The sequence below is a fragment of the Eretmochelys imbricata genome, chromosome 1 (assembly GCF_965152235.1).
Source record: "Eretmochelys imbricata isolate rEreImb1 chromosome 1, rEreImb1.hap1, whole genome shotgun sequence".
In the NCBI taxonomy this organism is placed as follows: domain Eukaryota; kingdom Metazoa; phylum Chordata; order Testudines; family Cheloniidae; genus Eretmochelys; species Eretmochelys imbricata.
Genome location: NC_135572.1, coordinates 15,198,967 through 15,220,770, shown reverse-complemented (window position 1 = coordinate 15,220,770; position 21,804 = coordinate 15,198,967). Strand labels below are relative to the sequence as shown.

The 21,804-nt window shown below is 47.0% G+C and overlaps 1 protein-coding gene across 1 annotated transcript; it reads right to left on the bottom strand.

The window, feature by feature from the left end:
* Positions 1-4,769: 4,769 nt before the first annotated feature.
* On the bottom strand, positions 4,770-19,940 carry KLHL35 (kelch like family member 35). Its single transcript, XM_077841835.1, has 6 exons — positions 19,051-19,940; positions 14,588-14,772; positions 12,741-12,859; positions 8,586-8,774; positions 6,120-6,308; positions 4,770-4,958 (listed from the first exon to the last, which is right to left on the bottom strand). The coding sequence occupies exons 1-6, from the start codon at positions 19,938-19,940 to the stop codon at positions 4,770-4,772; spliced, it is 1,761 nt and encodes a 586-aa protein (XP_077697961.1).
* Between the last annotated feature and the right edge of the window lie 1,864 nt (positions 19,941-21,804).

Here is a 21,804-nt window from a genome sequence, read left to right as displayed (position 1 = left end):
GGGAGACGCCTCAGCCAAGAGGCTCTGCAGGCCAGGCGTGGATCATAACCCCGACAGGGCAGGGGCGACACTGGGAAGAAGGGTCCTACCACTTAGAGCCTGAGACCACCACCAGAGCGAGTGTCCAACCCACAGCATCCCTACAGCACAGCCAGGGCCTGAGCAGGAGGCCAGGGACTTACAAGGAACAGACTGTGAACTGCCCTGACGTTCCAGAGACACTGTTTGTGATGTTCCCTGCCACAGAGCTGGGTGATGTGTTTCCTTTAACCTTTCCCATTTTTCCTTATTCTTTTTAAAAGTAATTGTTGATTAAATAACTTGAATTTGCTTTAACTTGTATGTAATAGTCAGTGGGTCAGAGAAGTGCCCAGTGCAGAGAGAGTACCCCGGAGTGGGGACACCCTAGCCCCTGTCCTAGGTGACCGCAGCAGGGTTGGGGGTCAAGCCCCCCAGGAATCCTGGGCCCAGCCTTGTTGGGGTTACAAGGACTCTGCCAGACAGGAGAGTGGAAGGGGAGTCCTCAAAGGCAGGGAGGCCACTGCGTAAAGGAAGTGGGAGCGAGGACTCAGATCCTTTCGCTAGCCCACTTCACCGGGGTAGTGCAGAAGCCAGGAAAGTTCCCCCAATAGCAGGACTATTCCCCCGCTTACACCTTGATTATTAAAAAAACCTTTGTGAAGAAAGGCTACCGAGGCCTCGTTTTTCTCAGGAGGAAAGGTTACGAGGTCAGCTAATGGACACAATGAAAAGAGTGGAGAAATTTGACAAAGCAAATCCAGGTAAACAATTCTGCAATGAGGGTCCTAGAAGAAGCTAGAAGTATCTAGAAGTATCTGAGCACCTCCTCAGAGCCACCACACACCGATGACTGGGGGAAACAGTCAGGGTGAGGGAGGGGAAGAAATGTAGGACTTTAACAGAACATGTGACCTCTGTGAGCAGCGGACGATCAGAGCTAGCTCATTCAGGCTAGGCAAGGTCAGCACTGTACCCCCATCCGAGGCTGACTTTACCCTAGCTACCTGGTGGTGAAAACTACCGAGCCTTATCTCCACTAGGAAAGCGTGCATGAGTCAACCTGCTGTAAAAATACCTCTCTTTTTGGCAGTGACAAAACAGGCTTAAGGAACAAAGACTAGCACAGAAGCAAGCAGTGCCTCTAAATTTAATCAATCACTCAGCTGGGTAGGGGAGAGAAAATTAAGGCTACAGTAAAATGGAAGGGCATGGAATTCAAGTACACTCATCAGGGACAGGGTTTTAGACCTTCTGGCACTGTCCAGCCTTCGTTTTAATCAAAACACCAACACACCCACCCTGGCACTAACTTTGTGGGCAAAGAAACTGCTTTTTCGCAGTCATCTGGAAGCAAGTCATCCACCACCTCCCCTCCCTTCAAAGGACTTGGGATCATTGAGCTTTGTCTTCCTGCTATGACCTGGGTGAAGCGGATTAGCAATCTCAGGCCTGGTTCATAGGCGTTTACATCACACGCCTTGTTGGGGATGCCAGCAGGCAGCGCTGAACGAGCATGTAGAACAAACTACACTCTTACTCCCACGAGATGCCCTCCAAGGCACAGTTCCTGGTTCAGCCACAATGTAAAAGGAAGGCTGGCCTGATGGTTAAGATGCCAGGTTAGGATACAGGAGAAGAGGGTTCAATTCCCACATCTCTGCCACAGTTTCCCTGTGTGATCCTGGGCAAGTCACTTACTCTGTGCCTCAGTTTCTCATCAGTAAAATGGGGAGAATGTTTGGAAGCTCTCTGGGACAGGAACTGTCTCTTCCTACATTATGCAGCACTTAGCACAATAGGGCCCTGATCTTAAGACTCTAGGTGCTACTGTAATACAAAACCACCACAACATTGGAGAGGAAGCTTGCCCTGCCACTGCCCATGCTGTACCTGTTCTGTACAGAACCAGGGGACTTAACCTCTACCTTGCCAGCCCAGCAACACATTCCTCCACTTTAAAAGCTGTCTTCAGGCTTCATAGTCACTGGAGACCACAGAAGTAATTGTGTAGGCGAGGGCACTACAAGAATGGGAAGGAAAGGGCAAATAGTACCAAAAATTAACAAGCCCATTTCCACCTACCTGCTATTGGAGGGCAAACGAGACCACTCAGTTCCAAGCTGATGAAATGAAGATGCAGAATCTCTCCTTGGCAGGATGACGACTAATGGGAATAATGAGATTGTGCCTTTTTCCTTGATGTTCAGCACAAATGGAAAGTTTGAGGGTGTGGGGGGAGCAGAGCAGAGCAAAGGAGTCCTTTCCAGAGCTAGAAAAAGCCTATGGGCCCATTTTATTGTATCACAGTAAATCTTGTAAGGGCACTGACATGACTTAGTATTTACCTAGCACTCGAGCAAGTCAGATATTTCTCACACAGCGCCTAAGGAATAAACATCAGCTTTGTCAAATTAAAACAAATAAAGGTCTGCAGAAGGATTTTAATCATCATTGTGAGGGGGCAGGAATGGTTACGGACTCTTCAAATATTTTATCTCATCCCAAATTACATTAGATGGTCTCTGAGGTTCTGAAATGTTAAAAAAAAAAGAAGGTTTTCAAGCTTCTAGCTCCGGAGTGAGAAGCTAGAGAAACTCACTAAAGATCCTAGGCCCACAAGATTTCCAGCCCAATATTACAAACAGCTGAAAACTGTGATCCAGTTGCCTGTCACTATTAAAGGGAACCTACCTCTGAACAATTATGTGGTCCATTTATGGCCTCCTTACATAGGGGCCTTCAAACTCAATCAGGGGGATGCTGGAAGTGGGTTTAGGTCATGTGACACCAAGTACCTTGGAGTTTCTAAGAGGCACAAATCAGAGGTCCGGCACACAGTTTGGGAGCCACTGTAAGTCCTAACCTCATTGGACAATGCTGTCCCCTTGATGGGCCAATCAGAAACCATCCATTCCAGCAGTGGGTTAAGGACATGACCTGAAAGTGTAGTTCTTCTCTGAAGAAGAGGCATCCTGGGGCTCAGTGATTATTGTGTCTAAGGAGCTGTGCATCAAGTCTCCTAAGTTTACAGGTGAAAAGACCTTTTTCCTAATTGCCAGCTCAACCTACATCTAAGCCATGCTGTGGTCCACCACCTGCCGTGTTTCAGTTCTTCACACCGCTCCTCCCATGGGGGGGAGCGCAGCACCAGGCAACCTAAGGCATGAGCGGGGAGGGGACCCCAGGGGAGAACAACCATGTCCAACAGGTTGGCTCAACCCAGAGCTGGAACAAAAGATTTACACTTTTTTTTTTTTTTTTTAAGTAGAAGATTTTGTCAGGGGTCCAGCTGAGAATTCTGCCTGAGGTATCTAGTCTAAAGTCAGGCCCAGATGCCCAAAGTCAATGGGACCGAATGTCAGCGTGTAAACTCTGCATGCATGATGGCTGCTCTCTTGGCTGGCTCAAGGAATGGAACCAAAGCCCTCCATAGCTCAAGCTGTAGAGATTTGTCCTTTTAGCTAAGAGCCAGGCTTGCTAGCCGGGACTGTAATGCACTCATACCCTCTGTAGATTGGGAAGAGAGGGAGACATAACACACCTTGACCAAGGGGTAAGGATACAATTCCATCATGGAGGTCATGGATTCCGGGGCAACGGGAACAGTGGGCTGGTGGTCAGCCCCAGGGGCTGCCGGAACAGCTAAGCAGCGGTCCCTGGCCCGCCAGAGCAGCAGCCAGAGTTGGATCAGCCCTTGTGGGTCAGCCCCTGCCACAGACGCAGTGAGGCTGAGTAGCTGCAAGCCCCAGCAGCACTCTGTTTGTCCCCCCTCTCGTCCAAGTGTTTTTAGGAAAAATCAAGGATAGGTCACGGGCTTCCGTGAATTTTTGTTTATTGTCCATGACCTGTCCCTGACTTTTACTAAAAATACCCATGACAGAATCTTAACTTTCCCACTGGGATGCATGTACAGACATCTCTGCAGGATCAAGGCCTCAGGTTGTAATGAACTGGGGAACTGGAATCTATAGTGAAACCTTTCGTGTCTTAAGCAGATACCTGGTAGAGCTGAGCTGATTAAAGGTCATTACATAGAATCAGATACCTTTCAGACACTTGAGAAGTTTTGACATTTTGAAATGTTTTCCCCCATCCCAAATTGGGATTAAAAAAAGGCAAAAAATCTGAAAAATTTCCACAAATTGAAAAATAATAATAAAATAAAATCAGTTCAAATCATTTTAACTGTTTCTATAATTTCAAAGGGTTTTGTGCAGAATGCGACCTTTTTTCCGTGTATGTGGGTGTGGGTGTAAATTGACTGAAATTTACAAGCAAAAATTCACTTAGTCTTGAACAACTGGAACTTTCCTTTTTTTAAACCAAAAGTTTTCAGAGTCTGTCGAATCAGATGCCATTTTGCCAACGGTTTCGGTTCTGACCAAAAAAAGAAAATAAAATGTTTTGTCAGAAAATTGCTGACGAGCTTTACTTGAGACCTACTGGAGGGCACGGTCTTAGCGCAGTATTCCCTGCCCCGTATGTTACGTACTGCCCACATCCCTGCTCCCCCAGCACAAAGCAGCATTCATCTCCACCAAAACAATGAAAGCAATTACTTAATATTTGCAGTCGTGACTCCCTTGACCCCCACCTTCCTTCCTGCCTGCATTGGTCACCTGACGTTGCTCTTCCACACAGACTGGCACATAACAATAATGAACAGGACAGAGGGTCATTTTTTGGCACTGAGGGTAACTGCCTTCTCCAGGGGAATTCTTCCTGGGGAGGGGAAGGAAGCGACAGGGTCATCTGCTCACACGTTGGAGAACGGTAACGCAGCCGTGGTAACTGGTGCAGCGTTGCAGCGGGGGTTGCTGAGCCACGTTCCCCGTTGCTGGGTCAAAGGTGAAAGCTTTGTCCGTGCCTTCCCCATTCTCATCCCGGCCACCCAGGATGTAGATCTTCCCACCACACACCGTCACCCCACAGCTCTCCTGCGGGCAGAGGGGAGGAAAGGATGGAGAGGTGAGGGTACCTCTTCCAGCTTTGCACAACAGGGTTCAAAGGGGAGGTTTAACAAGGAACGAAGTGCGGATCATGCTCTAGTCTCAACTGACTCCGCTTGGACCTGTGTATCTGCGAGATCATGCATCTAGCAGGGAGGGAAAGAATGGTAAGCAGAAGACAAGAGGTCTGGGGCCTGGATGTTGTGAGCCCCTGGGTGTCAGGAGGGCTGTTTCTGGGCGATGCTTGTGGATTTTTATAGACATCTAGAGACAAACAAGGGAGATCCTGCCTGAACCGAGTGATGTGATCTTTTCTGTTCTATACTGTGCTTCTCAGAACTAGCAGATGCTCACAAGAGGCACAACAAGGCAGTTCGTCACCTCCGCGTGAAATTCACTGCACTTCAGGCTTAATCATGCAAGCTGCTGAGTAGAGCTGATTGAAAAAAGTCAACAGGGTTTTGGTTTGTTTAAATAGAAATACATATTTTTTAAATTTCTTACCGCATTTTCAACAATAAGAAATCTGACTTTTTTTCTTTAATTAAATGAAAAATTTTCAGGTTTTTCTTTTTTCCTAAATGAAAAAAAAGATCTGAATTTTTGTCTTTTCAAAAACCAATTTTTTTTACTGCAACCTACAGTTATACCAAAAACAAAATTCAGTTTCCCTTTCTGCCATTTGAAAATCAGAAAATGTTTACCATTTTCATTTTAGATGAAAAAGCCATTTTTCATTAAAAAAATATACATTGCCAGAAAATTTCAGCCAGCTCTGGGGTGGAGCAGTGACTATTTACATGCTGGGATTTAAGCATGTACTTAAGTGCTTTTACTGGATAAGGGTCAGAGCTCTTAGCACCTTGCCTTTAAACTTCTGCAAAGATTCTAATGTGCACAGAGGATATTCTAGAGCAGGGATTGGCAACCTTTGGCATGCCGCCCATCAGGGAAAGCCACTCAGGCCGGGCCACTCTCTTCCCGCAGCCCCCGTTGGCCTGGAACGGCGAACCGCGGCCAGTGGGAGCTGCGATCGGTCAAATCTGCAGACGCTGCAAAGTAAACAAACCGTCCCAGCCCGCCAGCGGATTTCCCTGATGGGCCGCATGCCAAAGGTTACCGATCCCTGCTCTAGAGATTTCTCCTTACCAGAGGTCCTGGGAGAGTGGCCACTTCTCTCCAGGTGTCTTTCCTGGGATCGTAGCTGAAGATTTTACTCAGGAGTCCACCCACAACGTAAATCATGTTGTCCAAGGAGACAGCATTAATGCACCTCTGATAGAAGGGAGTGGGAGACAGGAATGTCCATTTGTTCTCCTCAGGATTATAGCACTGGACCTGGGAGGAGAAACAGGAAATCAGCTATTGAAACACAGACTCTCGTGGTGTCCCTGCTCAGGCAAAATCCCAGTAACTAAAACCTAACACCATAGGCACCAATTTTTACTTTTCCCAGGGGTGCTCCACCTCTGCTCTGCCCTGACACCCCACTCCCCCCCCCAAGACCCCTCCTTTGCTCCTCCTTTCCCGCCTCCACTCTGCCCCTTCCCCCAAGGCCTTGCCCTTGCTCTTGCTCTTCCTGCCTCCTCCCAAATTCCCCTGCTCACTGGTCTCCGCCCTCCCCCAAACCTCTCCCTGAGCCACCAAACAGCTGTTTGGTGTCACCGCCTATCAGCTGATCAGCGGTGCTGCCAAACAGCTGTGGCTGGTGGGTGCTGAGAAGCCACAATTTTTTTTCTCTGGATGCTTCAGCCCCGAAGCACTCACCGAATCAGCACCTATGCCTTTGAACCCAACGCACATCGATGGCACAGTCCCTTTGAGCCAACACATTGCTGTGGATCTATCATAAAATGAATGAATGGGAGAAGGAGCATGGTCCTGTGAACAGACAACAGGACTTGGGAGTCAGGACACCTGGTTTCTGTTCTTGGCTCTTACACTGATTCACTGTGAGACTTCAGGCAAGTCACTTAGGCCCAGATTTGTAAAGGTACTGAGGTGCCTAACTCCCAATGAAACCAATGGGACTTAAGTGCCTACATACCTTTAAAAATGTGGCCCTTAGACTTCAGCTTTTTCAGAAGTATCCACTAATTTTTGGGGGCCCAACCAGATGCCTTAAGGGGCCCGATTTTCAGAAGTACAGAGCATCTGCACCTCCAAAAGAATTCAAGGGGAGCTGTGAGCCCTCAGCACCTTTGGAAAACAAATCAGGCCTGTAAGTGTCAAGTTGGCCCCCTGAAAAATAAAATACCCAAAGCCAGTGGACGTTTGAAAACGTAGGCCTCTGCCTCGCAATTCCCCAGTCTGTAAAATGGGGATAATGCCTGCCTCCTGCAGGGGCGTGTTCCATGTCTGTGAAGTGAACTGAAGATAAAAAGTGCTGAGTATTTCTTATTAATATAATGATGACTATTAACTAGCGAGTCCTGTAGCAGCATATCTGGTGCGTGGAGGCCTTCCCCAGTCGGATAATCCCCAAGGAATAAGCCGTGTGATCATCTGAAACACTCTGAACGTGCCCATAGGCTGCTGTCTGCCACTGAGGGTAGGTCTATACTGCAGTTAGACACCCACAGCTGGCCCGTGCCAGCTGCCTCGGGGTTGCAGGGCTTGGGCTGTTTAATTGCAGTGTACAGGGGCTTGGGCTACAGCCCGAGCTCTGGGACCCTCCAACCTCACAGAGTCCTACAGCCTGGGCTGCAGCCTGAGCCAAAACATCTACACTGCAATTAAACAGTCCCCGAGCCCGAGCCTGGCCTGCCCCTGCCCCGAGAGGACTAACACCACAGGCAACTGCATCCTTCAGGGCACAGTTTATTCTTCAGACAGAATCCAACAGTTCAACCTCAGATCCCCATATAAAACTAGCCTTCCCCCTGACCCAGGGTCTTCTACAGGGGCCCAGAGATCTCTCCCCTTGCACATCTCCCCCCAGCTCCAGGGCCTGCCACAGAAGCCCACTTCCCTTCTGAAGCTCTCCTTTCCAGCTTAGCCACTTGCAGGCTTCGATAATGACTGGATGAGTCTCAGCTGGGAAACAGCTTATCAGCCACAGGTGAGGCTGGTTCCAACTCCCCTTAAAGAGCCAGCTTGTGAGATAGCCCCCCATAAGGCGTAACCTGTATTGTAAATGTTTCGGGGGTGGGGGGGGTGGAGGGGGCAGGGACTGTCATTTCGGTATTTGTACAGCACCTGGCACAATGGGGTCTTGGTCCATGACTAGGGGTCCTAGAAACTACTGCAATCCAAACAACAATATTAATAATAATGAGGTAGGTATAGTCAATATTATTGCCTTGTTACAGCTAGGGAAACTGATGAACAAAAAGTGAGTGATTTGCCCAAGGTCACACAATAGGCAAGGAATGAAACCCAGGAGACTTGACGTCCAGTCCTCTGCTCTAACCACTAGACAGCTCTCCCCTACTACAACCACAAACGGGTCAGGCAAACTACCCAGGCAACATCACAGCTGGAGAAGAGGGCATTGAGGAAGCACCTGAAAAAAAAGGAATCACACCCTCGGGCTCCTTGTTTACAAGACGTCTCAACCAAAGTAAACTTGCTGAGGGCTCCCTTTATCCTCGCCGTGCCCTGGCACCACGGTACCTTGTCTGTGTTTGCGCTGTCATCCACAGCACCCCCAATCACGTAGAGCTTGTTCAGACAGGGGACCACAGCCGCCGAGCTCACTGCTTCCAGCAAAGGGGTGACGGCCGACCAGCTGTTGGAGAATGTATCGTAGCATTCCACGCTGGCCAGGCGGTAAAAGCCGTCAAACCCCCCCACTGCGTAGATCTGCCGTGGAAGGAGCAGAGTCAGTCGGCAGAAATCATACTGGGAGCGAGGGGCACCGGGATATAGAATCTGACACCTGGTACTGGGCATAACAATCCCACAGGGGCATGTGCAAAAGCTGCCTTGGGGCATGGAAAAGAGACAAACGGTTAGAATGCAGAGTGAACTATTATCAGGAAGGTGTGTATAACAGAGCAGCTTGCCCATAGAGGCCTGGGATCACCCAATGCTAGTTACTTCTGAGGCACACTTGGGCAAGGATTAGGGGATTGCCCTATAAAGGGCAGCAAGAAGCTTCCTGGAAAGGGAGTTGCTCAGGGAGATCAAAACAGAGGACAACAGCTGCTGGGTGTAAGCAGGCTCCAGCAGAGAATCCTCAGTCTTTAAGGCAAAGGGACACCCCTGAGTGGGAAGACTGGGAGCAAGGACTGGATGGGGCTTTGAGCACTTTGATTTGGAATTTTTGTTAATTTAATAAATCCAGTTCCCAGGAGGGGCATTGATGAGCTGGAGAAGAATTTATATCTGGAGCTCTGAAGAAGAGGGGAAACTGAGGCAAGGTGCTTCAGCATCATCTCTGGCCACAAGGAGACACACAGGAGGTGACCTGCCCTGTTACTGTGTGACTGAGGGGCACCAAGACAGAGAAGAAACCCACACCTTGAACTCCACAAGGTAAGCAACAGGATGCCCCATTTTAAAACCTCTGGGCTGCATGTTTTGCACACAAAGATCGAGTCCAACTTTCTAACCACAAAGCTCTGTACCCTTCAATTATATATTTTATTGTCACAAGTATCAGATTTTATAGTAGGCCATTTCAGCAACACTAGGCGCCTGATCAAACACTGAGATTTTTGTCATTGGCTTCAATCAAAGCAAAATTACTCCTATATCAAAATAGCCAGGAGTGAATGATTTGTACAGCCCAGTTGTATTCTCGCAGAGACAGAAGTGACTACTGCTATCACATAGAATCAGAGAAATGTAGGGCTGGAAGGGATCTTGAGAGGTCGCCTAGTCCAGCCCCTTGCACTGAGGCAGACCCAAGTAAACCTAGGCCATCCCTGACAGGTGTTTGTCCAACCTGTTCTTAAACACCTCCAAAGATGTGGATTTCACAGCCTCCCTTAGAAGCCTAATCCAGAGTTTAACTGCCCACATAGTTAGGAAAGAGTTTCCTAATATCTAATCTAAATCTCCCTTGCTCCAGATTAAGCCCCTTACTTCTTGTCCTGCCATCAGCGGAAGTGGAGTGATCACCATCCTATTTATAACAGCCCTTCGCATGGTTGAAGATTTATCAGGTTCCCCCCTTGGTCTTCCTTTCTCAAGACTAAACATGCCCTTTTTTTAAAAAAAAAACCTTTCCTCGTAGAACAGGTTTTCCAAACTTTTTATCATTTTTGTTGTTCTCCTCTGAACTCCCCAATTTATCCATATCTTTCCCAAAGTGTGGCACCAAGAATTAGACACTCCAGCTGGGGCCTCACCAGTGCCAAGTAGAGTGGGATAATTACTTCCCATGTCTTACATCCGAAACTCCTGTTAATACACCCCAGAATGAGATTAGCCTTTTTTCCAACTGCACCACATTGTTCACTCATTTATTTTGCGATTCACTATAATGCCCAGATCCTTTTCAGCTCTGTCGCTACCTAACCAGTTATCACCCACTTTATAGTGGTGCATTTGATTTGTCCTTCTTAAGTGAAGCACTTTACATGCGTCTTTATTGAATTTCATCTTGTTGATTTCAGACCAATTCTCCAGTTTGTCAAGGTCATTTTAAATTCTAATCCTGTCCTCCAAAGCGCTTGCGACCCCTGCTGGCCTGGTGTCACCTACAAACTCCGTAAGCATACTCTCCCTGACTCCATTATCCAAGTCATTCATGAAAATATTGACTAGTACTGGACCCAAGACTGAGCCCTGCAGGACCCCAGTAGATACCCCCTCTCCGTTTGACAGTGAGCCATTAGTAACTACTCTGAGTACAGTCTTTCAACCAGTTGTGCACCCACCTTATAGTAATTTCATCTCAGTCACATTTTGTAGTTGGTTTATGAAACCAGCACGTGGCACTGTGTCAAAAGCCTTACAAAAATCAAGCTATCACATCTACTGGAGGACAGGTCCTTCAACAGCTATTAGCCAAGAGGATCAGAGAGACAACCTCATGTTCCAGGCGTCCCTAAACCTCCAACTGTCAGAAGCTGGGAATGGGCGACAGGGGATCGATCACTTGATGATGACCTGTTCTGTTCATTCCCGCTGGGGCACCTGGCATTGGCCACTGATGGGCTATTGATCTGACTCAGTATGGCCATTCATATATTTTACTGCTTCCCCCCTATCCGCTAGACCACCAACCCTGTCAAAGAAGGAAATTAGGTTGGTTTGGCATGATTTATTCTTGAGAAATCCATGCTGGCCATTTCTTATAACCCTATTATCCTCTAGGTGCTTACAAATTGATTGTTTAATAATTTGTTCCAGTGCCTTTCTAGGTGTCTCTGTTAGGATGACTCGTCTATAATTCCTTTGGTCCCTCTTTGTTCCCCCTTTTAAAGATACCTTCCATGTTTGTCCTTCTCCAATCCGCTGGGACCTCACCCGGCCTCCATGAATTCTCAAAGATAATTGCTAATGGTTACACGATTGCTTTAGCTGGTTCCTGAATCACCCGAGAACGAATTTCATCAGGTCCTGTCAACTTGAATACATTCATTTATCTAAATATTTGTTAAACTGTTCTTTCCTATTTGGCTTGAGTTCCTTCCCCCGGTTGTCAATATTAATTGTGTGGAGTATCTGGTCACCATTAACCTTATTAGTGAAGACTGAAGCTTTAAGTAACTACTTCTTATTTCCTTTTATGTCCCTTTCTAGGTGAAACTCTCAGTGTACTTTCGCCTGTCCGATTCTGTCCCTAAATGTTCATGCTTTTCTTTTGCACTCCTCCTTAGCAATTTGTCCATGTTACTACTGTACTTTGTGTTGACTCTCTGGTAACTGAAGAGCTCCTCTTGGAGCCGTATTGTCATCATCTTATTCTTCCTGTCTTCCCCTCCCCGCCTTTAAAATGGTCTCCTTGAAAGACTGCCAGACACAGGCGCCAGCTTCCTCATTTCCCCAGGGGTCTCAATCCCCGCCCCACCTCTTCCCGCCCCTGCTCCGCCTTTTCCTGCCCCATTCCGCCCCCTCCCCCAGGCTTGTCCCACCCTCATCCCCGGCGCCTCCTGCATGCCGCTGAACAGCTGATCCACAGCAGGCGGGAGGTGCTCGGAGGAAGAGGAGGAGCTGATCAGCAGGGCCGCCAGTGGGTGCTGAGCACCTACTTTCTTTTTCCCATGGGTGTTCCGGCCCCAGAGCATTCATGGAGTCGGTGCCTATGCTGCCAGCTCTCCTGTATTCCTTTAGATCTTCTTCCGATGGGACCTGTTCCTATGGGATCTGTCACATGTTCCTATATTATCTGCTGTTACCATGGGAGGAGGAATAAGTGCCGAAGCCCATAGGCACTGACTTCATGGGCGCTCTGGGGCTGGAGCACCCACAGGGAAAAATTAGTGGGTGCTCTGGCAGCCAAGCTCCCCCACCCCGGCTCACCTCCGCCTCCTCCCCTGAGTGCGCCGCGTCCCCACTCCTCTGCCTACCTCCCAGTGCATGCCGCCGCAAAACAGCTGTTTTGGGGGGAGGGAGGGAGAGGAGCGGGAATGCAGCAGGGAAGAGGCAGGGCTGGGGCAGAGATTTGAGGAAGGAGTTGAATAGGGGCAGGGAGGGGGCAGAGACTTTGGGGAAGGGGTTGGAATGGGGGCAGGGCAGGGGTAGGGCTGGGGGCAAAGGGGATCAAGCACCCGCTGGCGCCAGCAGAAGTTGGCACCTATGCCGAAACCTCAGGTAATAGGTTTGGTCGACAGTCTATAACTTTAAACTGCAGACTGAGAGGAATGAAGTACGTACCTTGCCCTGAAGAGTCGCCATTTTGTGCCTCCATCTGCCCTTATGCAGACAGGCAACTTTGATCCAGACATTCAGCTGGGAGCTCAGCACCCAAACATCGCTGCTGTTGATGTGCCCTCCTGGAAGACAGAGAGGCCCCACACCATCAAGGGGAGAGCCACCACCATCACCTCAGAACTGGGGGCTCTGAGACAGCTTAGTGTAAATGACAAATACCACCACCACGCACTGATGTAGTGCTTGACATAGGGATCTCGCTTGTAGAGGCAGAAGGTGGAGAAGGAGGAGAAAGAAAAGTCTCAAAGAATGTCAGCCATCCTTACAGGATGGGGGACTATCCTGAGAAGCAGCAACTCCAAAAAAGATTTGGGGGGTTCGGTGGATAATCAGCGGAATGTGACCTCCCAGTGTGACGCACACTGTGGTCGTTCTTCTTATTGGGGCAGACCTTGCCAACCCAATTTGCGGCAGCCTCCTCAGCGGAGCGCAGAGCCCTCTGACCACCATCCAATCTGGTCCAAAAGCAGTCACGAGCGATGGGAGACGTTGTCGGTCTTTGGCCACACCACAGCCACATGGTCCTCTCGTTGGCCTCAGGAGAGGAGGCTGGCTTGCAAGTTGACCCAGGTCCATTCAAAAATCGGTTCAGAAGGACCCATGAGCATGGTAGTAAATCAAAATCAGGTACCCACAGGATCAGGTCAGTTATAACAGACTGGTTTCTGTTGCCAGCTGCAGACCATTCTTCATGCCACATCGACATTGCAGGGAAATCTGGGCAGGGCAAATAAGCCCACAACAGGTGCCTCGACCGCAAGCATGCTCTTGGGTGGTCAAAGAAGTCTGTGTGTCATGGTAGGCGCAGGTTTGCCCTGATCTTCTCAGGTTGCTACAGCCAGAATGGCAATGATGGATGTGTGGAAGAATAACGTTGCTGGATGTGGGGAGCCAAACACGGCATTAGCAATGACACGGTGGTGAAGAGCTAATGTGATCTTGGGATACATAAACAGGGGAATCTCGAGAAGGAGCAGAGGGGTTATTTTACCTCTGTATTTGGCACTGGTGCGACCACTGCTGGAATCCTGTGTCCAGGTCTGGTGCCCACAATTCAAGAAGGGTGTTGATAAATGGGAGAGGGTTCATAGAAGAGCCATGAGAATGATTAAAGGATTAGAAAAAATGCCTTATAGTGAGACTCAAGGAGCTCAATCTGTTTATCTTAACAAAGAGTAGATTAAGAGGTAACAGTCTAAGCATCTACATGGGGAACAAATATTTAATAATGGGCTCTACAGTCTAGCAGAGAAAAGTATAACATGGTCCAATGGCTGGAAACTAAAGCTAGACAAATTCAGACTGGAAAAAAGATGTAAGTTATCCAGTGGATATAGCACTGGAACAATTTACCAAGGGTCATGCTGGATTCTCCATCGCTGACAATTTATAAACCAGGATTGGGTGTTTTTCTAAAAGCTCTGCCCTAGGAATTATTTTGGGCAAGTTCTGTGGCCTGTGTTAAAAGGATCATCAGACTAGATGATCACAAAGGTCCTTCTGGCCTTAACATCTGTGAATCTGTGGCCAAGGAGATATATTGGGAATGAATTCTCGGCCGCTTACACTTCCAACTATAAGTACCAGGAACACTGCTAACCACTACAGCGTGACAAGAGCAGAAACACACATACTGCATAACATACTTTGCAACAGGTCCTAGACGCACACGTAAAACAGACCCGGGTGACTCTGCAGCTGGAGAGAAAAGCATCACAGAGCCTGAATTGGCAGTTTCTCTCCGAAATGCTTGGAGGTGTAGCTGCGGGGCTGTTGGGTGGGTTTCTCACCTGATATATACACGTCATTCTTTAGGGTGCAGGCTGCAAACTCCGATTTGGTGTACCCTGGCACGCTAGAGAGTGCTGTCCACTGCCTGCTCTTCGGGTGGTACATATCAGTGAAGGGGAGCTTCAAGAGGCCTTTCTTATCACAGCCGCCTACAACTACTATGACCTCTGCTAATTCCATGAACCTAGAATGAGAAACACATGGGTAAATATTAAAGCGACAGTCCCAACTTTCTGTTCTGTCATCATGCTCCAAGCTTTAGCCTCCTACCATACTGTCTGGTAGAAAGCACTATGATACCTATTACCATGAGGAGTCTCATTGGGATAGGCAGCATTATCTAGTGGATATGGCACTGGATTGAGAGTCAGGAGATCTGGGTTCTATTCCCAACTCTGCAACTGACTTTCTGGGCACCTCACTTCACCCCTCTGTCACTCAGTTCCCCCTCCCATCCTTTGTCCGTCTTTGCTATTTAGATTGTAAGCACTTTGGGGAAGGAGTTGTCTTTATTATGGGTTTGTGCAGTTCAAAGGCATTGTCCAGCTTCTGTTAAATAGAGTCAAAGTTAAAAGTGACCTTCGAAACTCTCCACAGGATCGGCCCAGCTACCGGAAGTCCCCACTCTGTGATCATTCTCTCTCCTGACAGTTATGTTCCTCATGACCAAGAAAGCTGCCAGCCTCAAGAGCAAGACCAGTGACCATGGGAAACAGAGCTTTCTTGGCAGCTGGCCCATGGCAAACTCACTGCCAGACGAGAGCGGGGAAGGTGGTTGGGGTGCTAGCTTAGGACTTGAGAGTTCAGTTCCCTGCCTCCAGGCTGATTCCCGTGGACAAGTGTCAGAACACACTGCGGCAGCATTCCATCCAAACTCTCAAGACTGAACACAAGGTCTGCCATTCCAGACCAGACCCTTGCCCATCGGTGGCCCATACTCGCTGCTTCAGTGAAAAACAGAACAAACTAAATCCCCCAGTCAAGCTGTGCAATGCAACAGATAGCGGGACTCCCTCCTGACCCCTATGGACAATACCATGCTGGGAGAAGTTGCAAATGCTTTGGATGATAGGATTAAAATTCAGAATGATCTGCAGAAATGGTCTGAAGTAAGTAGGATGAAATTCAATAAAGACAAATGCAAAGTACTCCACTTAGGAAGGAACAAATCAGTTACACACATACAAAAAGGGAAATGACTGAGTACTGCAGATATGAGTCAACAGTGTAACACTGTTGCAAAAAAAGCAAACATCAAATTCTGGGCTGTATTAGCAGGAGTGTTTTAAGCAAAACACAAGTAGTAATTCTTCTGCTCTACTCCGTGCTGATTAGGCCTCAAATGGAGTATTGCATCTAGTTCAGAATGTCACATTTCAGGAAAGATGTGGACAAATTGGAGAAAGGCCAGAGAGGAGCAACAAAAATTATTAAAGGTCTAGAAAACATGACCTATGAGGGAAGATTGAAACAATTAGATTTGTTTAGTCCTGAGAAGAGAAGACTGAGAGGGGACATGATAACAGTTGTCACGTACATAAAAGGTTGTTACAAGGAGATGGGAGAATAATTGTTCTCCTTAACCTCTGAGGATAGGACAAGAAGCAATGGGCTTAAATTGCAGCAAGGGAAGTTTAGGTTGGACATTAGGAAAAACTTCCTAACTGTCAGGGTGGCTAAACACTGGCATAAATTCCCCGGGAGTTTGTGGAATCTCCATCATTGGAGATTTTTAAGAGCAGGTTGGACAAACACCTGCCAGGGAGGATCTAGATAATACTTAGGCCTGCCATGAGTGCAGGGGACTGGACTAGATGACCTCTCAAGGTCCCTTCCAGTCCTACGATTCTATGAAAGCAGTTGATACGCTCAGGCATGAGATTTGATTATGCATCACTCAGCATGTATGATTACAATGCTATCATTGGCCATGAAATGATCCTCCCCCTTTTCAAATCCATTTGACTTAAATCCATGTGACTTGCGGCAATAAATTCCACAGACTGATGGCACCCTGCATGAAACAGCAATTCCTCCAATAGCTCCTAACTTTAGAGAAGAGCTGAGAACGTTGCTGCAGCTCTGGGGAAGCAGTGTGGCCTAGCACGCCGAGCACCGAGTGGGGGATTCTCCAGTCACATTTCTTGCACCCACAATGTGCTTTGGGTGCCTATCCCTTAAATTAAAAGCCACTCAAAATAACACAAAAGGATTGTCCATAAACAGTGGCTCCGGCACGCACCCTGCCCGCTGCCTAGAGCTAATGAAAACCAAAAGGGGGGAATTGCAGAAGATGGACACTTTGTCTTATGTTTTATTTAACTTCTGATTGTTTTGATCCATTCTGTAGTTAGTGGGAAAATGGGAGGTGGGGGGAAGAAGGGGAAATTTGCAAAAAAAAAATGGTGGGGAAAAGCGTTCCCCTTTTCCCACCAAAATTCAAAATTTTGGACCAATTTTTTCATAGAAATTTCAAAATTCCAAAAATTTTGGCCAGCTCATTCCAAGACTGTGAACCTCAAGTCGTCTTCTCTGGTAAGTGGGGATAACAACATTAGCCTGCTTTGGAAAGCTTTTTGGGATGTACAGGTGAAGCAAGGGAGGAGTAAAGAGTTGTATCTGGCAACAGGTTACAGTTGTTAGAATCAGAAGGGACCATTATATAGTCTAACTTCCTGCATAAAATGGGCCAGAGAACCTCACCTCGTAACTTCTACATTAAGCCTTCAACTTTTGTTTGAGCTAGAGCCTAGTGTTAAAAAAAATATCTAGTCTTGCTTTAAAGACTTCAAGTGATGGAGAATCCACCACAACCTGTGGTAACTTATGCCAATGGTTAATTTAACCTCACCGTTGACATTGTGCGTGTTTTTTCCACTCAGATTTTTCTCACTTCAGCTTCCAGCCATTGGATCTCATCCATCCTTTTTCTGCTAGATTAAAGAGCCATCTACTCTCAGAAATCTCTTCCCCGTCTAGCAGCAAAGTGCCTGTAGACCATGATCAAGTCACCTGTTTGCCTTCTCTTGGATAAATTAAACAGACTGAGCTTCATTAGCGTCTCACCACAAAGGCATGTTTTTGAGACTTCGAATCATTCTTGTAGTTCTTTTTATTTTTGAGCCCTTTCCAATTTAAGCAAAGGCAATTTAGGAAGGCATTAGCATGAGGAACCATATAAGTAGCTCATGTGAATTTTAGGGACTTTTAAATAAACTACTACCACTAGCTAACACTTATGCACAAGTCTTTTCAGAACCAAGACTATTGGGCTGCATGATGTTCCTTTACTGCTGGGAAGAGAATCATCTTTCCCTGCTGTGATGCACGATTCATATTCAACCCTTAAAGACATGTGGGGACATAATGTTTGTGTATTTACATATATATGCGTAATGGTCGACAATGTAATCAACAGTCCCTGTTTATGCTGTATTCTGATAATTCAGGGATCAAAAGAACATCCTAGCATTTAAATGAATTGTAAACACCAGATATCACTGTGTTCACCTCACTTTGAAATATACAGCAAATAATCTGTGAATGGTGGAGGAACAAGCAAATTGCCTTATGTTAATTTGTATAGCTAAGTACCGGTGATGGACCCTCCTTCAAAGTCATCCTAATTACCTATTGTTCCCCAAGGGACTGCAACGTGTCAAAGAAGGCTTGAAATTGTATAAAAGATCTTTGGATCCTGATCCTGTTCATCTCAGATCTGCTTGATGCTTCATCAGGGAAAGCTTAAACCACCAGCTTGGGATCCTACTGCTGACTGGTCCGCCCTGAATATGATATTGGACTATGAACTATTTCTAAAAACTCTTTGCAACGACAAAGCTCACCATCTCTGCTATGTATCTGAACCTCAAGAATTAAACTCATGTCTGTACGTATATTGATCTTTTAACCATATTCTTGCTCTTTTCTTTTTTTAATAAATTTTAGTTTAGTTAATAAGAATGGGCTGGGAGTGTGTATTTGGGTAAGATGTGGAATATTCAGTAACCGGGGAGGTAATGTGTCTGATCCTTTGGGATTGGTCAAACCTTTTCTTTTATGTGATGAAATAAGATTTTCAGAAATCTTCATCATATTTGACTTGGGTACCTGGATGGAGGCCTGAGGCTGGGTACTTTAAGGGAACTGTGTTATTGACTTCTGAATAATTAGTGTGCTAATAAAGAAGCTGTTTTATGCTGGCTTGATGAATTTAAGTATTGAATTATCCACTAGTTTTGGGGTTTGTCTGCCCCATTCTTTGCAGTTCACCCTAATTGAGTGATCTCAGCTGGCCCCCACTGAGACCCTGGTCACACCTGCTATGTAATTAATGGTGAAATATTTTGGGCTGGGTTCTACAGGAGGTCAGACTAGATGATCACAACGGTCCCTTTTGACCTTAGTATCTAGGAATCCGTGACTCAGGTATGCAGCTTTAGGAAACAGTTTCTGTTTTTACCTCCTAGGCCTTGACCGCAGAGAGCTGACTTCATTCCCAAGAATATAGTACTTCCGTGCTTCGTGCAGTAAAGGGATGCACTCCTTGGAGTCCTGGATGAGCTCATCCATTTCAACCTGTTCCAGGAAGTACATGGGATCCAGCAGAGGGAGGCGCACGTGCTCGAGGAGATCCTTCAAAGCCCCTTTCCTGGTGGCAACATCATGCCGTACCCACCGCATCACCGCTTCGAAGACCACTTCCTCCTTGGGGACTACCAGCTGCTCATCTGACAGATACTTGACCAGCTCCTTCACGCTCAGCTCCAGGAACTCCTCGTGACATGACACCTCCACGAAGCCTTCTAGCATAAACCTCTTGCTCTTCTCAGCCAGGGAGGCGATGGAGAAAGAGTCGGCAAACTTCAGGATGCCCAAGCAGTTGCACGGGTGAAGCTGGCCTTCAAGGAAGGTGACGCACGCATCTGTGAGCTTGGAGATCTGAAGCAAGTCAGATAGCTCTAAGATGTCTTCAACATTGTCTTCCTGAATGACTATGTTTCCCCCATACATATAGTCCAGGAGGAGGCTCATGGTGGAGGCAGAGATCTTCTGGATGTTGATGATATCTTGGTGACCTTCCTTGAGGCTACCACTGAACATGGCCCGGAAGTAGGTGCTGTTGGCTGACAAGGTGGCCCGATGGCAGGGGAACTCCTGCCCATCGATCAAGAGCACCACATCCGTGAAGATGCCGCTCTGCCGGTAGGAGTTCAGAGTCTGGAGGATTTGCTCAGCATGGCAGGACCCACTGCAGAGTTTCATGTGCAGCTTTTCTTTGCTCTGCTCTCGAGTTGCATTTTCAAGGCTGCTTGTTCTGTAACTGGATTCTTCTTTTATCATCTGATGCATCCTGATTTCAGGGCAGGGGCGGAGGGGAAAGAGCAAGGAACACAATGAAATAGTTGTCAAATTACTGGCAACTAACATCAGCTCGTAAGTATTGGCTAAAATTGCTCTTAAGTTAAAAGATTTTGTTGCATGCACTCACCCTAACATTGCAACAAACCTTCAGTTCCCTAGGACTTTCTGGTTGTACACATGGTCATAAGGAACTTCACAGCAACATCAGGAATTAAGGCCCTGATTCAGCAAAGCACGTAGCCACATACTTAGGTTTAAGCACATGCTTAACTCCCACCGAATCACCAGGATGTGCGCATGTGCTTTAGTCCTTTAATGAGCCATGGCCAAAATTCAGATCGTCTTACTCTCAAACCACAGACCTCTATGCTTGTGCGGAAAGGAAATCTCTTACCTGTAGCTCAGAGATCAGCTGAGCATGCAACAGAAGGCAATGGCACATGCATGAAGAGATCTTGTCTGTGCCTGCTCTGGTTCAGTTCCCTGATTCCACCAGCCATGGGCAACACAAGCACTCTTCTCTAGGCCTACACAGGACCCACTGTCACTCACCAGTTAGAGACAGACACACCCTAACCCTGGAGCCCTCAGAGCATCTCCCTGGAGCATCCAGCCCCTGGGTCCACTCGACACTCACATTGTTCACATAAAACCCTACACACAAAGGAGCAAGACACCCCAGCTTACCAGTTCCACCTGAGATCACTGCTCCTCTCAACTCACAACACTTGTTTATAGTGAAAACAAACAGAAGCAAAGAACAGATTGGGGTGATTGCCCAAGTGGAAGTATTGAGAACAAATGGTTACGTGTAAAATAAAATCATCACACATTCTGGAGCCTAGATTTAATCAACAAGATGCTCTTGTGTCTGATAGGGCAACGCTCACCCGAAGTCCTTGCAGCAATATAAAGCCAGGCTGGCTGTGACACTTCCTTCATGAGACAAACACGCTGTCAATTTGCCTTCTTGATGGAGGATCCAAGGTGTCTCCTGGAACCTCTAAATAGATCAGATTTTTTAGACAAAGGAAACGCAGTGGATCTAATTTACCTAGATTTCAGTAAGGCATTTGATACCGTGCTACATGGGGAATTATTAGTTAAATTGGAAAGGATGGGGATCAAAATGAAAATTGAAAGGTGGATACGGAATTGGTTAACAGGGAGACTACAGCGGGTACTACTGAAAGGTGAACTGTCAGGCTGGAGGGAGGTTACCAGTGGAGTTCCTCTGGGATCGGTTTTGGGACCAATCTTATTATTGCTCACCTCGGCACAAAAAGTGGGAGTGTGCTAATAAAGTTTGCGGATGATACAAAGCTGGGAGGTATTGTCAATTTAGAGAAGGACCGGCATATCATACAGGAAGATTTGGATGACCTTGTGAACTGGAGTAATAGGATGAAATTTAATAGTGAGAAGTGTAAGGTTATGCATTTAGGGATTAATAACAAGAATTTTAGTTATAAGCTGGGGGCGCATCAATTAGAAGTAATGGAGGAGGAGAAGGACCTTGGAGTATTGGTTGATCACAGGATGTCTATGAGCCGCCAATGTGATGTGGCCGTGAAAAAAGCTAATGCGGTTTTGGGATGCATCAGGCGAGGTATTTCCAGTAGAGACAAGGAGGTGTTAGTACTGTTATACAAGGCACTGGTGAGACCTCACCTGGGTGCGCAGTTCTGGTCTCCTATGTTAAGAAGGATGAATTCAAACTGGAACAGGTACAGAGAAGGGCTACTAGGATGATCTGAGGAATGGGAAACCTGTCTTATGAAAGGAGACTCAAGGAGCTTGGCTTGTTTAGCCTAACTAAAAGAAAGTTGAGGGGAGATATGATTGCTCTCTA